General features: G+C 36.1%; 2 protein-coding genes across 3 annotated transcripts; both read right to left on the bottom strand.

Moving 5' to 3' along the window:
• Positions 1 to 1,298: 1,298 nt before the first annotated feature.
• Positions 1,299 to 5,799, bottom strand: LOC116010360 (ubiquitin-conjugating enzyme E2 2). Of its 2 annotated transcripts, none has more exons than XM_031249731.1 (6): positions 5,648 to 5,799; positions 4,971 to 5,104; positions 4,831 to 4,856; positions 3,262 to 3,351; positions 3,078 to 3,166; positions 1,299 to 1,674 (listed from the first exon to the last, which is right to left on the bottom strand). In XM_031249731.1, exons 2-6 carry the CDS (start codon positions 5,093 to 5,095, stop codon positions 1,546 to 1,548), a joined length of 459 nt encoding a protein of 152 aa, XP_031105591.1. In that variant the 5' UTR covers positions 5,096 to 5,104; positions 5,648 to 5,799; the 3' UTR covers positions 1,299 to 1,545. The 2 variants fall into 2 exon arrangements, with proteins under 2 accessions (XP_031105591.1, XP_031105592.1); XM_031249732.1 differs by lacking the exon at positions 1,299 to 1,674 and adding an exon at positions 1,908 to 2,994 and having other exon boundaries at positions 3,057 to 3,166.
• Positions 5,800 to 13,971: 8,172 nt separating this feature from the next.
• Positions 13,972 to 20,187, bottom strand: LOC116008437 (WRKY transcription factor 72A-like). Its single transcript, XM_031248685.1, has 5 exons — positions 19,982 to 20,187; positions 19,313 to 19,399; positions 16,463 to 16,996; positions 15,792 to 15,905; positions 13,972 to 15,165 (listed from the first exon to the last, which is right to left on the bottom strand). The coding sequence occupies exons 1-5, from the start codon at positions 20,045 to 20,047 to the stop codon at positions 14,188 to 14,190; spliced, it is 1,779 nt and encodes a 592-aa protein (XP_031104545.1). The 5' UTR covers positions 20,048 to 20,187; the 3' UTR covers positions 13,972 to 14,187.
• Between the last annotated feature and the right edge of the window lie 1,497 nt (positions 20,188 to 21,684).

Raw genomic sequence — 21,684 nt, 5'->3', positions numbered from 1 at the left:
GCTATTATGTATACTTACACAGATACATTTTCTGTATCTGTACCAAATGAATTCATTACTATAAACTGAAACATATGGACAGACAGGATCATACTTCAGCAAAAACAAAAAATTAAGTACCCTTTTACAGACACCATTAACAGAGAACAAATGAGATGATTGGAAATTATATTTGGGTCCTCTTTGGTAACATAGTAGCCTATCAGCCAATTTTGACTTATTTGAGCACTATTAGCTATTTGATTTGGTTAAACAATCAATATTAGTGTTTGATTAATTAGCTTTTGTAATAGTTTATTACTCTAAATTAAAACGCTAAAATTCAAAAAGTTGCTCAAGTCATTTTGCATGTAATGCTATTTATACTATCAGGTAATGCTATTAACTAGTCAAACTCACTAACCCAATTAGCTATCAGCTATTTACCAAACACCCATTGATATAATTACATAACAACCATTCATTTTGATTAAAAAAAAACAAGAAAATGAGGCCTGGTTACTTCCGGATTGTCATAACCCGTGTATCACGACTCCGATCCGGAACGTAACCTGGTTACTTAAATGCTCCTTTGGTGAAGTCTCTTCTTTGTCGTGGACTGCTGTTTGGAAAATGAATATCCCCCGAAGATTGAATGCCTTTTGTGGGCTTTATGTAGGTTGAGAATTCCAAGTAAAGATAAGAGGTAGGTTGCATGTGTGGAATTGAGCGGAGACAGCTAGCGGTTCATTTGTTTGGTAACTACTGAGATTGCTATTTGGTTGCAGTTGGGTTGAGGAAATGGTAGGTGGAGAATGAAGGTTATTGTAATTTGGTGGGACAGTCGGATGGAAGTCTATGATCTGATGGCGCTACAGGCTTGGCGGTCTGCAAATATTATATTATCCACTTCACTGTAATGAGTGGTGCCTTCCACCTGATGCCGATGCTGTAGTGAATTGAATTGAAGGGGGAAGTGTCATCTCATTAGCTGGGATCACCCAAAGAATGCGGTGGCCTTCATGAGTAAACTCGGGTGGAGGCTGCTTAACGAAGGTGATAAGCAAGCTCTATTCTGGGCCATCTCTAAATACGTACCCGCGTGAGAAATGATAAATGATGGAATCTACCACAAGTAACGTTAACATGGGCAGAGACACCAGCTTCTGGAAACAAACCTTTGCTTTCTTCCGTATGAGAGAGGTATCAACAATGACCACCTCACATGTGGAATATATATTACCAGTGGCTGGAATAGGGAAATGTGGAAAATGAATACAATTCTCCCCTCTAAACATATGCCCAAATGTCTAATGACAAACAACAAGTGAAACCATAATATGCTTGAAACAGGAACCACATTCTCAATGTTCTTGATATAGAAAATTTTACTTTACAGAAGCCTGGCAACACAATGCAGCAAATCTTACCTAGTATCTTCACTTGCTATAGTAAGGTAAAAACAAATGTGTTCAATTAAAGAAACCCAGGAAGAAGAAGATTTTCCAATTCAGAAAATGTTTGTTGCATAAAGAGCTCTAAGCCCTCCAGATAGATGGCTACATATCAGTCTGCAGTCCAGCTTTGTTCAACAATCTCTCGTACTTTGCGGTTGTATTCACGCTTGTTCTCACTGAATAAACGAGCAGCTTCAGAATTTGCAGGAGAATTTGGATTTGGATCACATAGCAGTGACTGCAGCATAAAACAAGTGGGATTAGTAAAGGTACACACTAATTGCAAGCCAAACAATAAGCTCCTGCCTGTGTGTATTATTAATCATCTCTGCACTAACCATGGAAAATCTCCCTCTCTCTCCAGCACACATGCATGTGTATGGACATAAGAGAAAAAGGGGGTGGGGAGTTGGGAGAGAGAGGACATATACACTAGAATGCTCCTTCACTCCCTCTCTTGTGCATACATGCTTTTGTGTACCCTTCCTCCATTCTAAGTACATACTCTCTTTTGTACATGCAGATTGATTGTTTGAAACCTCCTCTCCCTTTCAATCATTCTAGTACATTCATGATTGTTTGACCCTTTTCCCCAAAATTTGTGCAGAAATCATATTTACCTACTTCTACCATAAGATCAGAACATCTATCACATTATATATAGCATAGTACATACAAGGTTTAAAAAGGCGAATTTGAGGCGCGCCTCAGTACGAGGCGTAGGCAGTGAGCACTGAGGCTTACGCCTCTTTCGCAGGAATAGAGGCGTACGACCAGACACGCCTCAGGGCGTGTTTGAGGCGGAATGTTGAGGCGAAATGGCAATCCCAAACAATTTTTCAAGCCCAATTTTTTTCTATAGCCCAATAAAAAAGACCCAACCCTATTACCCATTTACCCTAACGAGTAACGAATAAAGAAGAAAGAAGCTACTGCGAAGAAGAAAGAACAAGACTGCGACTCTGTGAGAGAAGAAAGAAGTGAACTCCACGTCTCCTCGGCTCCACTTTCTGGCGTCTTCACTCTCCCTCCGCCGGCGACCTCCACTGACCGGCTGCCGTCGACCTCCAAGCTTAGCTGCTTAGGCAATGCCTTGTTTTCTCCTAAATAATTTTTTTTCTTGTGTATGTTGTTTGATATATATATATATATATATATATATATATATATATAAAATACATTCTGCCACTTGGAAGGCAATGAGCTAGACAACTTAGTGAGGCAGTGAGTGTGTGTGGGCAGTGTGGCTGGCAGGTGGCAGCTAGTTAGGCACAGAGCATTATTTTTGTAAAAAAATTGTATAAATATTTATTATTTGGAATATATAAAATTAACTTCTGTATAAAAGTCGAGGCTTACGCCTCGACTCAAATTACAAAACGCCTCAAGGCATGCCTCCGCCTTTTCAAACTTTGAGTACATAGACACAGTTTGGTCCATGCAAATGTATTTGCATGTGGAAATTTGTCTCCACTGACATGGAATTTGTAGTAAGGTATAAAATGAACTTGTAGAACACAGAATTTGAAAATGGAAATTACTGAAGTCTCTTGATGATTTGACCACCATGAAAAGAAACAGGTTTCAATATTTAATCTAAAGAGTCAAGTTGCAAACAATGATTTGGCTATTAGCAGGTACCTGTATAGATGTGAGTATAGCTGCAACATCATATATAGGACTCCACTGATTCTGAAGAATGTCCAAGCATATGCTTCCATCAGCATAGACTAACAAAAGAAAAATTGAATACAAATGTATAAAACCTCATTTGCCATTTAACTAAAAGTCATTGAAGAAATACAAAATTCCAATTCCAACATACTATTTGGATGAAACATGCGAGAAACGAACCGCACTGTTGGTGGCTTGTTTGGGTAGTCTTCAGTGAATATAAGTGTCAACTTAAACGTCCCTGAACTCAACGGGTATTTCAAAAATTAAAGTTCCACATTTATATACCACAGATAAATACAAGCACCAATATAGAAAGAACTGCTTCAGAATAGAAATCACATAGCAGAATGACATCTTCTACTTCCATTAAGGCAAACCATGAGAAACTATCCAGTTACTATTTCAAAGTTTTTGCACCACAGTTGAGGGAAGAAAAGTTTGAAAATTTTAGCTTCAGGGTGTGAGTGCATCCACTGAAAAACTCAACCAGTGCACAAAATCCATTCTATAAATGTGATATCTATATAGCACAAAAGAATTCAAAATCAATGTCCAACAAAGAAGTCATCAAAACAAGTTTTCTTGAAGTTCTCAAGAGTCAGCATCAATTTAGCTGAATGACAAGGTCAATCTATCATTATAGATATGGCCCTGTTTGGTAAATGGCTATTAGCTGATAACTGTTAGTTGATTGGGTTAGAGGGTATAACTAGTTGATAACATTAGCTGATTGTAGAAAGGTGTTTAGTAAATTAGTTGTTAGCAGATAGTTGTTTGGTATAATTTCTTTTCTCAAAAAGCTAATTGAAAAAGTTGCTTTGAGCAGTGTTTTGAATTTTAGCATTTTGGAATTACAAAAATTTGATTAACCAAACACTTATATTATTTTTTTAACCAAATCAAACAGCTAATAATGGTCAAATAAGCCAAAATTGACTGATAAGCTAACTATTTTACCAAACAGGGCCTAAACTTTTGAATGAAAAACAAATATTCCTGCAAACCAGTACACCCTTGCATATAAGGACAGTGAAAATGGGCTGATATGAATGCAATTTTTGGAAAGATTTCTATGCTACGATAATTTAGGGTGTTTGGTGTGTTTTTCCGTTACAAAAGATCCCAACATCTACCACATTATTATTATTATTGATTGATAATAATGAAGATGAATTTCATAAGAATTCCATCAAAAGAACTGAATTAGTTGTGAATATTGATACATTAAAAGTAACTATAGAGAACAAAAGGAGCTCCCTTCTTATGCAGTGGGGGCAAGAAGGATATTGTAATTAGAATCATTCAGCAAAATGATTGAAGTGCTCTTTTCATGGAGACACTCACATCCCAAGTTGGTATCATAGTACCATGTAGCTGAAAGACAGATATATCACACAATCATCATAAAACAAGACACTAATTAGCACACATTAAAATTCAGATGAGGGGAGGCTTTCCCAATATAGGGCCATGGCATACTGCAGGCCTCACAGAGGACTTCGAAATCACCCACCACAAGGGACTGTTGGTAGCAAGAATTGGTCTTAAGTCATTTCTGAGTCTAGCAAATGGTCCTTACCAACTCAACCAACCCCCATTGGCACATTAAATAATAAGATGACACTAAATCCATATATATGCAGAATATGTCTAAGCAAAGAACTCAATTGTGTAATTCATCAGTTAATTTAGGTTTTCAAAAGCAAGAACAACTCACCTCCATCCCAAGGGGTATCATCAGGACTGCAATCCAAACAAAACAAAAATGAAAGAACAATTCATCTAACTACATACCACAAATAACCAAAAGAATGCAGCACTAGACACATTTTTATGCATTTCCATACCACCACTCACCCAAATATAACAGCATTCCAAAGCATAATATTGTTATCTTGAGGTGCACCACTTATTCCCGCAGGAGGATCCTGTTGCAACCTCTTGAAATCCCTCATAAGCCTCTTCCTAGCTGGAGTCGACATTGTAACCACCTGCATATCCCCAATATTAATGTATTATTCAGAATTATTGGTTTCAATAACTTAATCTGCCTCGGTTTGCAGCTAAGAATCTGAAATTCCATCAAAATGTATAACACCCCCAACCCCTACCGAAATTCAGTAATATACTCTAGGGACTGAGCTCAATTTCTTGCGATAATCAAGAACTCCTCCGGTAACTTCCACAGAATAAAATCACTACCTAGCGGGGGGTTGAGGTACTAATTTTGGCAACAAAAATTCATTTCCAATTGAACAAAAAAGGGAGCAGTAAATAATGTAAATTCTAAGCTCAGATAGATGGATTATTTTTCAGCTAATTGATTTTACAAATCTTGCTCACTTTCAGAAGCGAAATTCCGGAGGGTTCTTACTCAGTTCTCAAGATCCACCATCAATCATCAATGAAAATGAAAATTAGAAATCTCTATGGAGAGAGAGAGAGCGAAAAAAAAAACTATGAGATTCAAAGACAAAAGTTAAATCAATATATGTTTATGTGATATGATATGATGATCTGAGTAAACGTTTCACCTGTGAGGAGGCAACAATCGCGAGGCGCTCGCTAGGGTTTCTGGTGCGTGCGAAGAGCAGAGAGAGAGAGAGAGGTGAATGAAAAGTAGATATGGACTGAGCAGCCGTCACCAATGGCCCACCGTCCACTCGCACAATTCAGCGATGGATTCTTGCATATCTAACTTACTCATTTATTAATTTCCTTTTACGGAGTATTTATTACTTTATTAGTGCTCTAATCAAAGATACATGGAAAATTCCAGAGGGCGTGTTCAGCAACCATTTTTTACGGAAAGTTAGAAAGTAACAAATGATGTTATTTTTACTCATATTCTCAAAAAAAAAATGTTATTTTTACTCATAGATAGATAATATTTTTTAAAACATATATAATATATTCTTTAAAAGATACTCTCCCCGTCCCATTTTATGTGTCTGGTTCGATTAACGAGACTTGATTGAAGTTATTTTTAATTCAATTTTTTATAATATTAAGTTTAGTATTAATATACAAAATTTATATATTTAGAAACTACACTAAACACAAAAAATCAAATTTAAAAATAAATAAACAATAATAAAGAAAATAAACAAAAAAAGAAAGAATTAATTTGACCAATGAATAGTAAGTAGGACAGATAAAATGGGACATGTAGTAATATATATGAGTTAATACCTAAAATAATTTTTAATTATGATTTTTTATTTTTTATTTTTTTTGTGAAGAGGAGGAACCTAAGGGCTCCGGTAGTTAGTGAAATCTTCTATAGGTGACTTCCATAGCGTCACGATCTAAGAGAGTAGCTAGACCCTCCGGCAGAGAGTCGAGAATAATGGTGCCCCATGGAGACGATTGTCCCTGGTTAGCAAGAAAATCAACGGATGAACATGCATCATCTTGAAGTTGTGAAATTGTCTGATGAGGAACTTGCAATATTCAAGGAGAGTGTCTGGTGACTGAGAGGTGGCTGAATCATAAGAGAAGACCTTGACAACCGCTTCCGAGTCCTTTTCAACCATGATGGAAAAGCAGCCACTATTAAGAGCTAGTTTCAATCCCTCCTGGATACCACATAATTCAACTATGTAGCTATTGGTGTGCCCGATCTTTGCTGTGAAACCAATTAACCAACTCCCCAAATGAGACCTCCTGCGCTGGCCAGACTGGTAGATGATTTACGCACATCGTCTGTATTGACTTTCACAGTACCTTGGGGTGGAGGAGTCCACTGAATCCAGGACTAGTTGGCAACCGACGGGTCGTTCCTTTTGAGCAGAAGTTGTTGCGCCTTCATGGTCTCCTTTTCTGCTTGCCCAGGACACTTTGTTGAAGACGTAGCTGTTACGACTTTTCCAAAGGTTCCAAAGCAGATGAGGAAACAAGAGCTTCTAGTGTTCGAAGGCCTAGTCGCCCCTTTTGCCGGAACAGGAACTTTCAATCCAAAGAGGAATTGGGAGGCGATTGCTTGAGTTGAAGGTTGGTGGTGGCTTTGCACTTCTCCAATAGTCTTTCGCCACGGAACACTGTCTGAACAGGTGGTCGAGAGTTTCTTCACCAAAACCATAGCGCGGACAGGTAGGATCGTCAGTCAAGCCCCGTCGTAACCGCTATGCGTTTGTCAACAGGCCGTTCTTGGTGACTTTCTAGATGAAAAGCTTGATATGTTCAACACATTTGATGATATTCCAGATCCACTCATGAGTTGCATTATATTAGTGTCATCGCAACCTGCAATGAACGGAAAAGTTGAATTAACCGTAACGAGACCCGTACCTGAGTGAGGCCACACGAGGCTGTCGTCTTGTTCGTCATCAATGGGGAGAGGAACTGCTAGAATATCGTTGATTACGTCATCTAGTAGCAGTTCTTCAAGGGCCGTAATATTCCAGGCTTTATCTTGGTTGATAAAATTCTTGACTAAGGTGGAGTCGTTAGACCTGGAGCTCACCAAAGGGAGAAGGGACAACGTTCCTAATACTTTTGGGAGGTAGCAAATAAGGTTTTAAGAAAAGAGTGATTCGTTGGACTCATATTACCACTTACTAGAAAACCCCTTTCGTTCTTGTTCTTGTTATTTTCTTCAAGAAATATAATTTTCGTAGTAATATTTCGTAACATGCATTGTCTACATTTTCTTACGCTATGCTAAGCATATCAAAGCCTATAGGTTCTATGCCATAGACCCAAATGACTTTATTTCGGTTCATACCGTAATAGAGTCCAGGGATGCTATATTTGATGAAACTCGATTTTTATCAATTAATAGAACTAAGGATTTAATTCCTTGTACTAGTGGGTGCAAAGTTGATGGTCAAACTAATGATCATGCTGATTCTAATGAAGCTGAGCTTAGAAAAAGTAAAAGAGTAAAAAATAAAAGGCATCTGGTCCTTATTTCCAAGTATACTTATTAGAAAGATCAAGAGAGTCTATTGAGGCAAAAATCTACATTATTATTGACATGATAATTGAACAAGGCATTGGACTAGACCTAGTGCACTCTTGGTCTAACCCGTCAAAGCAGTGAAGACAATCAAACAGAGAGCCATGGAACGGTTGCAAGAGCCTATGCACTTATTAGAGCACCGCATCATACTTATGGAGGAGAGCGCACCAATTACTTATGGAGCCATGGAGGATAACTGTTGTACTTATTAGAGGTTGTAGCGCCATTATTGTAATGTTATACTTAGTAACCACTGTATGGTATAAAAGTAAAGCCCCTATGGCAACAGGGAGGACATGCTCAAAATCTTGTACTCAGAGTTTAAGAGAATTTCTCTACCAGCTCTAGAAAAGAACCTATGGTTCCACCCTTGAATTCGTTTTGAGTATTCTTTGTTTGATAAAATTTAGGATTTCCTTTCTATTTTTGCCTTCGTTTTGAGTATTCTTTGTTTGATAAAACTTAGGATTTCCTTTCTATTTTTGCCAACTAACATGGGAAGGCCCAAGTAATTTCCCCCACCTCCAAGATTTCTTCTATTCTCACTCTCATACTTTCCTCCACATTACGGTTATAACACATGGATGATTTGTCAAGATTGATGCACTAGCTAGAGGCTTTTGCATAAGACTTAAGAAGGTGTTTTAATTAGAAGCCTCTATGAGGTTTGCTTTGAAAAAGATATAAGTATCATCTGCAAAGAACATATGACTAATAGAAGGGGCATTTCTGGCAACCTTAATCCCATGCAACTTACCCATCTGCTCATATTGTTTAATCATAACACTTAAACCCTCAACAACAATAATAAAAAGATACAGGAAAATAGGATCACCTTAGCGTAGACCTCCTCCCGATTTGATAGGACCTATCTCGACCCCCTTGTTTAGCACAAAATAATCAAGGTAGTGACACAATCCATAATCAAGTCCACCCAACGATCAAAGAACCCCATTTTGAGCATGATATCGTGTAATAGCGACCACTTCAGTCTATCATATGCTTTGCTAATGTCCAGTTTCACAGCCACATAATCATCTCTTCCATGAGTTTTCCTTTTCAAAAAATGTTGCATTTCATATGCAATCATTATTTTGTCCATAATTAATCTTCCTGCGACAAAGACACTCTGACTATTTGATATTATATCATTGAGCTGAATTTTTAATCTGTTGACAAGGACTTTGAATTGGCTAGGATTTTATAGGCAACTGTGCATATAACAATTGGCCTAAGATCAACCATAGATTCAGGGATAGTTTTTTTTGGGGATCAAGACAATTTTGGTGATGTTGAGGCCTCTAAGAAGATGTTATGTTCCGTGCTTAAAAAGTCATTACATAGCTGCACAATGCTTTCACCTAAAATATCCCAGTATGATTGAAAAAATTCAGGATTATATTAAAACCATCAATCCGTGGATTTTTATTCGGATGCATATAAAAAACAACCTTCTTAATTTCATCCCTAGAAAAATTCCTTAAAAGGGTCATGTTCTGCCTATATATGGGTGATCTTTGGAGATAAATAGTTAAGAATTGATTGGCTATCCTCAGCAGAACTAACTAGTGAACAAATTAGTGAAATATCTTCTTAGCAAGTCATTCAGGTCCGGCCCTTGATAAGTCCACATTTAACACGCCCTTAACTAATCAAAAACTACTCAATACCTGTGCTATTCATATACAACATTCTTAAAGATTTTCTAACTACATTTTATATTCTTTCTCATCACGATTGTCTATGTTCTAAACACACTTTGAAATTTCAAAAACCTAAAGTTTAGAACTTATAGAAATCTTTATTCTCAAAAAAAAAAAAAAAACTTATAGAAATCTTTAAAACTCAAGCCTCCTACAACGGTGAACTAGTAACAAAACATGAAGAGTTGGGAAAGTAAATAGTAATGGGCTCTGTCACCATTTTGAGGCCTTTGTGAAGATGGCAAAAGAACAACATAGATAGGGGGAACCATTGATTAACAAGTTGAGGATATTGTGAGAGAAAACAAAAAGTGGAATCGTATCACTAAATCCAGGTTTTGCTGCTCAACAGGAGCATGACAAAGATGGCTCAAGAAGCTCAGAAATAGTTAGATGACTTCAATTTCTTATTCCATAGTGGGTTCATTAGGCTTAACAACAGCACAATTAAGCATTTGATAACTTCAAGGTGGGTAGCTATGATGAAGTACTAAAATTATGTCAAAACCCTGCATTCATCAGAGTTAATCTTGATAGAGTCCTCAAGAATCCTAAAGAATTGATGGACAAAGAATAGAGAAAATCCCCCACCATTAGTGGAAATGACTAGTATGATCCGATCCTATGATTGGACAAGTAGTTCAAACAAAAAGAAGTATGATGTGTGTTGAAAATTAGCTAAAAATAGCATTTAAAGTGATAATTTTGACAGAAATCTACTTATTACGATTTGACTAGGGTCAAAGTGGATTTAAATTCTCTTAATTGTATACTGGTAGCATGTTAAGGCCTGGCCGCACTGAACATGCATATGCTTTAGAAGCATGGAATGAGTACACTGTGGTGGAACCCCAGTTTTAGCCTTTCGCCTGACGGGCCAAACCAGTGCACCTCAGGCAGAGAAGACGGATCCTCACACATAGGAGAATGACCAGAACAATCCATAGGAAGCTCAACCATTAGAGGTGTGTTTAAATGAGAACGCAACAATAATCCCCTCTTGTAAAAAGTGAAAACGAATTTCAGTCACTTATATGGTACGGTTCATTAGTGATCGAGTGTTTTTGTAAAAAAAATTACGAGGTTAATTTTGTAATTATTATAAACTTTCAAGTTTGCAATGTTTATAAAAGGCTAAAGTGTCATTTAGCACCATGAACTATATCCAATTATTCATGCCGCACCCTGAACTTTCATATCGTATATATCGAGTCACAAACCAAAAAAAAAAAAAAATCACCTAGAACTTTTAGCAGGTTTCCCTGTCTTCCTGCTAACATGACGCAGGTTTCTCACTGATGTGGCATTTCTTTTAACCTTATGTTGTCCATGTAAGCATTTACGTATTAAAAATTAAAAAAATATTATATTAAAATAACCAGAATTTTTTTCTCTTTATTTTCATATGTATACTTTTTCAATTTTGCAATTCCAATGATTCAATTTTTTACTTTTAGAATTTATATTTTTTTGGCTAATTTTTTGTTTAGTATTTTTTTCAAATTTTCAAATTTATAGAAATGCAAATTTTTTTGTTTAGTATCTTATTGTCAACAACTAAACAGCTGCCAAGTGAAATAGGGTTGAGCGAAATAGTGAAATTAATTTGGTCTCTGATTTTTGTTTATGTTTTTTGTTTTTTTTTTTTTAATTTTAATTTTTAATATGTAAATGCTTACATGGACACATAAGGTTAAAAGAAATGCCACATCAGTAGGAAACCTGCGCCATGTCAGCAGGAAGACAGGGAAACCTGGTAAAAGTTCTAGGTGATTTTTTTTTTTTTTTTTGCTTTGTGGCTCGATATATACGATATGAAAGTTCAGGATGCGGCATGAATAATTGGATATTGTTTATGGTGCTAAATGACACTTTAGCATTTATAAAACTAACCCCACTCTTCTTCTTTTTTTTTCCCCCCTTATTTTTCAGTCACTATCAACCATTTTTTTTGGTCAATTCACAGGATCATTCAGTCAACATCAACCGTTGATTTACCTAAATGCTATGAATGAATCAAATCAATCTCCATTTTTTTACTTAAGAGTATATTTTCACTTGAACCCTCACGGACATCATTTTAACGGTATGAATGGAGACATTTTATTTTATTTTTGCCCCAAGTAAGATGATACATATTGAAATGTCTTCTCTAATTAGCTAAGCATTTACGCCACCAAGATATACCATTTTCAAAGTCTAATAGAATTTTATATTTATCTGCTTTTATCTAATCAAATTAGTTGTTTAGCATGCATGTCATTAATTAAGTCAGACTTCAACTTGATATTATGTAGTACGTAAGTAATTGCAAGAATATAATAATGGATTTTAATTTGTTAGATAATCTAAATTAAAAGAAGTCAAATATAATTTCCAAAGTTAATTGCACGGTGCCATGCTTAAAGAAAATTTTTGAAATGTTTGATGCACAACTGTTTTAAAACCTAAAATACTAGTAATTTTTTAAAGACGTTAATTGGAAAAATTTTTGAGAACATTTTTTTTAAAATTAAAGAATTCTACCAAGTCAAAATGGTATTGTATGTACCTATTACTATATTAAAAAAAAAGAAGATATAAATACATTTTTAAATAAAAATAAAATGTCAAGCACCTTATGCTCAGATAACATGTAGTGACATTTCCTTAGTGGAAATTGTGTTATGAATAATAGTTTATAGATTCTGATGATGTTAAGTAAAATGTTTAGTTCTTGTAGATCCCTCAAACTTACTTGTAAATCATTTTTGAGTTTATGTCTCTACCAGAAGAAGCCATACCAGAATATGTTTATTTGGAACAGTTCTCACCGAAAGGAAAATAATCAAAAGGAGACAGTTCAAATGAAAGTAGTCGGGGAAAGAGAGGATCTAGAAGAAGGAAATCCGAAGAAGACACTTACAATTCAGACAAGTCAATGACTTATGATAAAGACTATATATATTGGGATATTCTCAACTTCCAACATGAGATTTAATTTGGAGTTAACGTTGATGTCATGCATCCAAGGCAAAAAGGAAGAAGATCAATCTCGAAAGGAGTTCATACAATAAATGATAAATAAGAGTTGTTAGACACATTGCAACTTATTATTGTTTAAGACCTACTAGTCTACACACAAGACAAATTGGTGATAAGTAGTATAACAGTCTTTCTGAACCAAAGTGTGTTTATACACTGATATGCAAACATTATTTGCCCTATGGTTCTTAAGCCGTGCAAGTAAAAGATTTGGCAACAGATTTTCATGAATTGTTGCAGCCTTTGGATAACTACCGTTTGTTGAGTGACAACGGGCAAATTCAAATTTGGAGTTGGAGCTCATCCCTCATCGAGGACCCTTGCTTAGAAGTAGATGTTGGTTAATACTGAACTTTTTGTGATCATATTGTTGAAAGTCATTGACAGAGAAATTGCAAATTAAAGTGCTATATCACGTCTTCTAAGCTAAAGAAGAATCATTACGATTCTTACAAGTCCAACACTCAACAATGTAACCATCTTTCTATGTTAAAGGAAGTTGAAAGATCATTCTACCAAGGCGACTTAATGATTAATAATTGGCTAGTTCTTGATCAGATCGTGAAGGACAAGTTAGCGAAAAACTCATGATCTGTCTCAAGCTAGTATTGCCACCATAAAAAGCTAGTACGTAATAGCGCATGCGAAAGAGCTTCGCTTCGCTTTGTATTGTGTACATTTGATACATAGTGAAAACCTCCTTTAATTTTTATTTTTTTTTTGGTGAACAAAACCTCCTTTAATTTAGTTTCAAGGAGAAGGATACGTGGAGTAGGAAAGTATAATTTCCAGTTCACTATACAAATTTCTCTCTGTTGCACATTGTATTTTATGTTATTTATTTGTGCAAACTAATAACCCTACACTAAATTTAATACAATCACAAAAACTCACAAAACTCAGCTACAACCCATTTTACTGGTCAAGTTCAATACTTCCACGACCGCGGCAAGAAAATTTTATTTTCTTACTCTATTTTTTGAAATCTTTAAAGTCTATTCAACCACCTCTTCTAAACTTTAACTTACCCGCCAGAAACAACGTAACATGTATTTTATATTACACTTTATTCCTAACTGACTACAAAACACTCTTTTACTAAATTTCAACTAACTATTTAGTTGTCCATGGGTGAATCAAGACAATAAAAGGGAATAAATAGCCAAAATAACTCGCAAAATGTCAATGGGTTTTATACATGAACTATACTATATATCTAATTTACAGTTTGAACGTTGTGCTTCAAAATAAACATTAAAAAATATTACATTTGACAAATGATGTTACCGTTCTACAAAAGTAAAACCAGTACCTTTTTATTCGAAAAAAAAAAATTAAAAAAAATAAAAATCTACCTTTCAAAATATATATATGCATGACTCGATCAAATTATTTGATCTCTGCTATCACCAGGAGAGGAAGACTTACTCTTTGAGGTTTGTTGGAGATGATACATCAAATTCCCTGGATGAGGATTTGCCGAGGATGTCGTTGTCGGCCTACTCAACAAACTTGAAGAGCATTTATTTGGATTTGGAGAAGGAGAAAAGCTAGAAAGGATCGGAAAAGGCTCGGCCGCCGCCTTCAAGTTCTGGCTTAATTTCTCCGCCAATCCGTGGATTCCGAGGTTTAAGGATGCTCCATTGTTTCCATTATTAGTACCAATGACTGATGAAAGGGCAGCTGCTAATGCGGATTGGAAGTTTGGGTCGGAAGTGATCGCCTTTGTGGCAGCTGCAATGGTTTCTTGTGGGAGAGATTGTGAAGGATTGTTATTGTTATTGTTAAGGTTGTTTTTGGACAAATAGGATTGGAAAAGAATTTGATTGTCTTGTTGTTGTTGTTGTCTTCCAAAGGTAAGAGATTGGCTTATGTGGGGTTTGTTATAAGGTTGAGTAGTTCCTAGGTTCCAAGAAATGGGGAGAGGGTTTGATTCCAAAGAACTAAAGTTGAGATTTGTAGAAGAAAATCTTGGAGGGAAATTTGCTAAGCTTCCTATTCTACTTAGGTTTGATGAGGAAGAGGGAGCGGTTGAGGTTAAATCAAGGACTATTGTGGGGTGTCCAAGTGTTGGGGTGATTGATGAGGTTGGGATATAGAAGGGTTTTGGTTTTGAGGTATCGGAAAGGTAGAAATTTAGTCCATTGAGATTGGTGGTGGAGGTGGAGGTGGAGGTGGCGGTTGTGGTGGTAGTTCCGGGCGGCATTGAGGTGGAGGCGGAGGTTGATGAACCGGACATTAGCATGGATGCGGCGGCGGAAGTGGTGGAGGCCATTGCGGTGGCTGAAAGTGGGAGTGGATGGTTGTGTGTTCCTTCATATGTTGTGATCAAAATTGACATGTCATCCGCACATCTTTGAACCTTCAATTAATTAACACTAATATTATTAGTAAAATTAAACAAAAAATAGTATTTATCACATAATATATAATTGATGGATATATTGGAAACAGGTTCAAAGCAAGCTAACTCGAGGAAATGGATAAGGCAAACTCGGACGGCCCTGAGGTCTCGAAACTGAGTTTAGCGCTCACCGCTCGGCCTCAGGTGACTAAAGGCTAAGCTCAACGCTCGGCCATGGGAGCCCGAGGCCAAGCCCAGCGCTCGGCCTCGAGCGCCCAAGGCCGAGCCTAGCGCTTGGTCCCGGGCCCGGCCTCGAGGCTGGGTGGAGTGCCTGCACATGGCAAAAGGGCATAACTGCCCACCCTTCTCTCGGGAGCGGTTACGGAGTGAGCCTAGTATAAATTTCTCCTATTATATTTGTCTTGCCAATATATCACAATCTAAATTGTAATCACATTATATTGCGTACACAAATCATTAGTACAAGACTTTTTTTGTCTCTTCAATTCAAGCTTCATATACCTTGTCTTCTATTATTTATTCCTTAGTTATTGGTTTTGGTTAATTCAAATCACCCGAGTTAATTAATTCAATCAATAATAATTCTTATTTATCCTGTAATCGAATTGTATATGCTTGTATACCTGTTTCCTTACTGGGCAGGATGGAGCCACAGTGCAGCGATAGTATGCCCTAGGGCACGGATTCCCTTTCGCAATCTTCTGTCCATATTTCCTCCATTGGCACCCATCATTCATCTAATCAAAAAGAAAAGAAAAGAAAAGGTCATATATACCACATTAATTCAATTTGAACTAATTAGGTTTATAACCAAATAAACCCTTGCATGCAAAAATTTATATTATATTATATTATAAGAAAAAGGATTAAATAGGCACTCGAACTTTACCTGAAAAGTTAATTAAATCCCTAAACTTTTTAAATGTACAATTAAACCCATCAACATAACAATTTATTTTCATGCAATAAAGCCCCAAAACCGGTTAATGATCTACTACCAGAGGTCACTAGAGTTCCGACAATCCGCCGACGATATTCCGGCGACATTTAAGACAACAAAGCAACCAACAACCGGTGAATGGTCGCCGGTCGCTTTGTTGTCTGAAATGTCGTCGGCAAGTTGATGGAACCCTAGTAACCTTTGATGGTACGTCACTAACATGTTTTTGGGTATCATTGCATCAAAATAAATTGTTAATGGATATAATTATACTTTTAATAAATTTAGGAACATAATTGACTTTTCAGCCAAAATTTGATGTCTGAACCTTCCCCATATTATATGGTTACATACCGTTGGGGCATCACATCGGACCCTAACAGAAACCCTAGCTCTTTTAGCAGGGTTTTGTTGCGAAATATCATCCTCTCCACTTCTTGTAGTTTTCAAGGCCTTACTTGGAGGCCAAGTCTCCCCATTTTCTTCCTTCACTTCATCTGAACTGTTATCTGTGCTTGGATTATTGTGCTGCAAAGATTTGAATTTGCAGTCCAAGCCAAGAGTTAGGCCTTCTTTCTGATCATTATCTTCATTATCCACCTTATCTTTCCCAGCACACACTATTACTGGTCTGTTCTGCTCTTCTCTTTTCATCTCAGCTGAAGCCCTTCCCAGGCTAAGGGACACTAGCTCTGATTCTTCGGTTATTTGGGGAGTATTATCATCGCTCTTTGCTGCTTTTTCTCCTTCCTTTTCAACCATGCCTTGGAATTGCATCTGAAGCGTCCGATAATCCTTCATGATACGCTCCAAATACATCTTCAGCCTTTGATTCTCTTCCATCACTTCCCCCATTTCAGCCTTCGCTGACTCAAGTAGCTTGTTTTCCTACATTCATCGCGAATATAAATAACATTCACAAGAGTTTTAAAGCCAGAACTTTACTAAGAGCATCCCCAATAGGGTTTTTTAGATAGTCTCTTTCAGATATAAAAATTTGGATGGAATTTTTCAACCGATGGGATTGGGGATAGGGTTTTTTTTTTTTTTTTTTTTTCTGGGTTTATATATTATTCCTGCAAATGCAAAACTTTTATGGGGTCCATTAAACCAGGTTAAAAGTTTAGCAAGTGCTGCAGGATGGGCGTCAGGTGTACTTAACACGCGCCGTGCACGTGTCAGTTGGGCGCGTGAATAAACTTTATTTTATTTTATTTTTAATTTTTTTTTCAGAAGTTTTATTTTCTTTCTCTTTTTTTCTTCCATTTTTCCTCTTCTTTCTTCCTTCTCTTTTCTATTTGGCATTAGAAAAACCACAAAAAAAAGAAAAAATAAAAACCTTGCATTGTTGAGGTTGCTCTAAGTTATTTCATTGATTAATTAACATTGTAATACATTTGAGAAATCCAAGTTTTTGTTTTTGTTTTGTTTTGCCAGGTAATGTCATAGTAAATAAGCTAACCATGCATGCATTCTTTGATTCAAACTTAATATATATATCATTAAAACACCCTGTTGAAAATGCAGACTTTTTTAAATTTCCCTTAAAGAAACAAATTAAATGTGGGGCTTCTAGGCTTTCTAGCTAGTTGTTCTATGTGTATGTAATTGTCAATAAGTTGCATAAGAAGGAAAGAACAAGGGTGTGTTTGGTTGGGGGGTTTTGGTATAGGGAATGGGTATGAAAGTGATTGCTAGGGTTTGGTTGATAGGTTTTGAGAATGCTACTATGGGTATGGAATACCCCATTAATGGGAAAATCCATACCCTTATTAAATAAGGGTTTCATTTCACTTCTTCATTTCTTCCCCAACTATTAATATTCATTCCCATTCCACCCAACTACCAAACATGCTAAATACTTTCACCAAAACCCATTACCCTTACCAAGTATTTGATACCCATGCCCATTCCGATTCCCATGTGCGAACCAAACACACCCCAAGTTTGAATATGACACCCAAACAAGTCAAATATAGTTTGTCTGTTAGAATGTCTAAAACTGCAGTTGTCAAAGGTTTGAAAAATGCTGAAAATTAGCAAAGACGACTGGCCGGGGTTTGACGTGCCATAATCATATCAGTGTGCAAGCTTAGGGTTTTAAAATATTTTAAAAATTGGTTCAATTATTTTCTTCAATATTGTTTCGTGTTCAATATTTAATTAATTTTATTTAAAATAATTTTTTTTTTTTGAAATATATAAATGATCAGTCATTCAATAAATATGAATGCTTTATTACAATAGCAGTATAACATCGTTTTAGGGTGGAAATATAACATCTCATTAATTTAGATAAGAATAATAGACTAGGTGAGAACTATAAACGAATATAAAATATTATAAAATTTGAAAATTATTCATAAATGAAATGTGTTTGTATTTTATTCTTATTTGTCAGAGTTTAATGTTTAATTTTATGAGTTAATACTCGATTTGGTATTAAGATTTTACCACTTTGATTCTCAATTTTTAAACTTACTCAATTTTATTCCCAACTATGCAATTGTTAACCAAAATAGTCATAATCATGACTATTTTGGTTTGGACTAAAGACTATTTTGGATAAAAATTACATAGTTGGATATGAAATTGAACAAGTTTAAATTAAAAATTGATGACTAAAGTGATGAAATCTTAATAGTTGATAACCAAATCGATATTAACTCTAATTTTATTTATTCCCAACCAGAGCCCACAAAGTTTACTACATTGCATTCTAGTTTTTAGACCTTAGGTAGAGTTCGGGTGTAGGTTCGTTAAAGAGTTTTTCCAATAATATATCTTAATTAAAATTGTTATTATTGGTGGGGTCAACCTCTTAACTAGGGTTATCAAATAGGGAGTTTTTCATTAGATACCAAAAATAATAAGAAAATATATAATAGTCAAAAAAAAATGTTTTGTTGCGTTCTATTTTGATGGTCTACTATCAAAATAAAAATAAAATAAAAAATTAATATTTTTGAAAAAAAAATTATTTTTCTTTCATTTTTAGCCATTCATACAACTAAAATATTATCATCCTTTAGAATTTCTTTTAATGAAAAAACACAAAAAATAAAAATAAAAATCCCCCCATAATATGAGATCATGTTGTTTATATGGAACTGACACATACATACAAACGTGATGATCCAATGCAACTTGCAGGATTTAAAAAAAAAAATTAAATTTAAAATTTTAGTTTGGAACTGACAATACCTCTTTGTCTGAACTGAGAGTTTTGTGGTTGGGTGATGAAGATGCCTTCAAAGTGTCACGCTCGTTCTCTTTATTTCCATCTCCTATCTATTATATACACGCAATAATGTATCAATATATGTTAATTTTGCTATTGGGTATTTAATTCTTTTATACAAAATTTAGCTGTGAATTTTAATTTTATAATTGTAATAATACAATTATCATTTTTTGATAATAATAATAATAATAATAATAATAATAATAATAATAATAATACAAATATCAGAATTAAATGTATGGTTTTCAAAAGTCCTTAAGTTACATCAAAAAATATATAGATCTGGATAAAAATTTATGGTTCTCAAATCCTATATATACATATATCTTTTAGACTTTAAAAAAAAAAAACCAGACCCACATAATTTATAACTAGACAAACATATTTTTATCCGAAAATCTGTCAAATTCATATTCAATAATAATTTGTTAAAAAAAATTGATTCTTTATACACGAAATCATGTATATTTTTTTGAAACACTCATAATTCTTTATAAGGTAGTATCTGTTCTATAATTTTTCAATCTTTTTTAGCGCAAAAAATCAATAAACCCATGAATATATATATATATATATATAGCGGAACATATTTCTAAAGTGATTTTGAAAATTGAAATGAGTTGGCATACCTCATGAGTGCAATAACCTTCATCATCACCACTTGAATCTGCAGCTTTCTTCTTGTCTTCCTCCATGGATGCACCTTCAATATGAACTGATGGCTTTCTCTCTCTTCTCTCTTTCTCTCTCTTATCTTCTTCTCTTAATTAGCTAATAATACTACGTACCATAGCAATATTAGGCAAAGGTGATATTTATAGGGTAAAGCCAACAGTCTCTGACTTGATTAAACTAAATATAGAACTGTTCAACTTTCTTGGCTGACATACCCACCCACCCACCCACTCCCCACCCCACCCCCCACAAAAAAGGTCAATGCCCCAATTGCAATCAAACTTGGGTTGGGGATGCATTGAATTAAATTAAATTAAATTGTGCAGTAATTAACAAATAATTAGAAAAGAAATTGAAGAAGAATTCAACTTTCAACGCTGGAGTCTCAGAGAAATATAAAACATTACAGTGTGAGAGAAGGGGGTGGAGGGTTTTGCTCCGCAAAGGTCGCGCCTCTCTCCTACTTTAGTCTTGTTTTTCATATGGATTTCAAGTTGGTACAGCTATTTTTGAAGTTTCGTAGGTAGTTGGATGGGGAAGTCACATGCAATGCAATGGCCATACTCGCCGGTCAAACACAGCCGTATATCTTCCGGTGACCGGAGAATTGAACCCCATCATTTTTTGTTTTGAATTGGATGATTTTTCAATTTGCCCTTACGTTTTTCTCCTCATCCAATTCCTCAAGTCAAACTTGGATTCTATTACTGCTAATTAATACCATGGGAGGTCTATTTCCCAAAACCAAAATATTCGTTTAAATAAATTGTTTGGCCTCGAAAATTTGTAATAATAACAACAATAATAATAACAATAATAATAATAATAATAATAATAATAATAATTGATGGGGCCCGGGTTCTAACCCCGTTACTTGTGAAGGTGGGCTAGGCCATGAGGGGTGGACATGGGCTAGCGCGGGGCGTGGGCTTGATGGACAGGGGTTGTGGTTGCGTGGAGTGTGGTGAGCCGGGCGGGGGGAGGGGGGACGGGGGGNGGGGGGAGGGGGGAGGGGGGGAGCAACCGATGGTCCCGCAGGCTGGCCCGTGACATGGCGTGGCCAGCAGGCCTTACGCGCACCCCGGCGTGCCACCAGAAGGGTTCGGGGATGGGGACATGATGTTGGGGGAGAGGGTGAGGTGTTGATGAGTGGACAGGTGGTGACATGAAGTGCGGAGATTATGACGTCACACGTGGTTGGTGCTCATGGATCCTATTCTACTATAAAAGGAGGTGTTTTATCCTGAAGAAGGCATCACGATCTGAACACAATCCACCCCATAGTTTGATGGTCTCGACTTGGCACCTTGAACTAGACCGTCACTATTCGAATCCCCCCGCGTCCTTTATTTACCTTCTAGTAATCTTGTGGTAATTAGGCCTTGCTTGGGCCACAATGTTGGGCCTAGTGCTCAGGTGATAAAACTGCTATTTTCACTTATATACCTAGTTTATGGTAGATCTGATGCTGACAAAACTATCAATAATAATAATAATAATAATAATAATAATAATAATTGATGGGGCCCGGGTTCTAGCCCGTTACTTGTGGAAGGTGGGTCGGCCCATGAGGGATGGACATGTACTAGCGCGGGGCGTGGGCTTGATGGACAGGAGTTGTGGCCGTGTGGAGTGTGGTGAGCTGGGGGGGGGGGGC

This window comes from Ipomoea triloba, chromosome 2 (assembly GCF_003576645.1).
Source record: "Ipomoea triloba cultivar NCNSP0323 chromosome 2, ASM357664v1".
Classification (NCBI taxonomy): Eukaryota; Viridiplantae; Streptophyta; class Magnoliopsida; order Solanales; family Convolvulaceae; genus Ipomoea; species Ipomoea triloba.
Note: the sequence above shows the minus strand (reverse complement) of the source record. Positions and strands in the feature narration are given on the sequence as shown.

Coding starts and splice junctions, on each gene's coding strand:
- LOC116010360 (XM_031249731.1), bottom strand. CDS start 5,095: ATGTCGACTCCAGCTAGGAAGAGGCTTATGAGGGATTTCAAGAGGTTG. Junction 4,857..4,970: donor TGGAATGCTGTTATATTTGG/GTGAGTGGTGGT, acceptor TTTGGATTGCAG/TCCTGATGATACCCCTTGGG. Junction 3,167..3,261: donor TCGCATGTTTCATCCAAATA/GTATGTTGGAAT, acceptor TTCTTTTGTTAG/TCTATGCTGATGGAAGCATA.
- LOC116008437 (XM_031248685.1), bottom strand. CDS start 20,047: ATGGAGGAAGACAAGAAGAAAGCTGCAGATTCAAGTGGTGATGATGAA. Junction 15,906..16,462: donor TCCGATGTGATGCCCCAACG/GTATGTAACCAT, acceptor CTTTTTGATTAG/ATGAATGATGGGTGCCAATG. Junction 15,166..15,791: donor CCTGCCCAGTAAGGAAACAG/GTATACAAGCAT, acceptor AATTAATTGAAG/GTTCAAAGATGTGCGGATGA.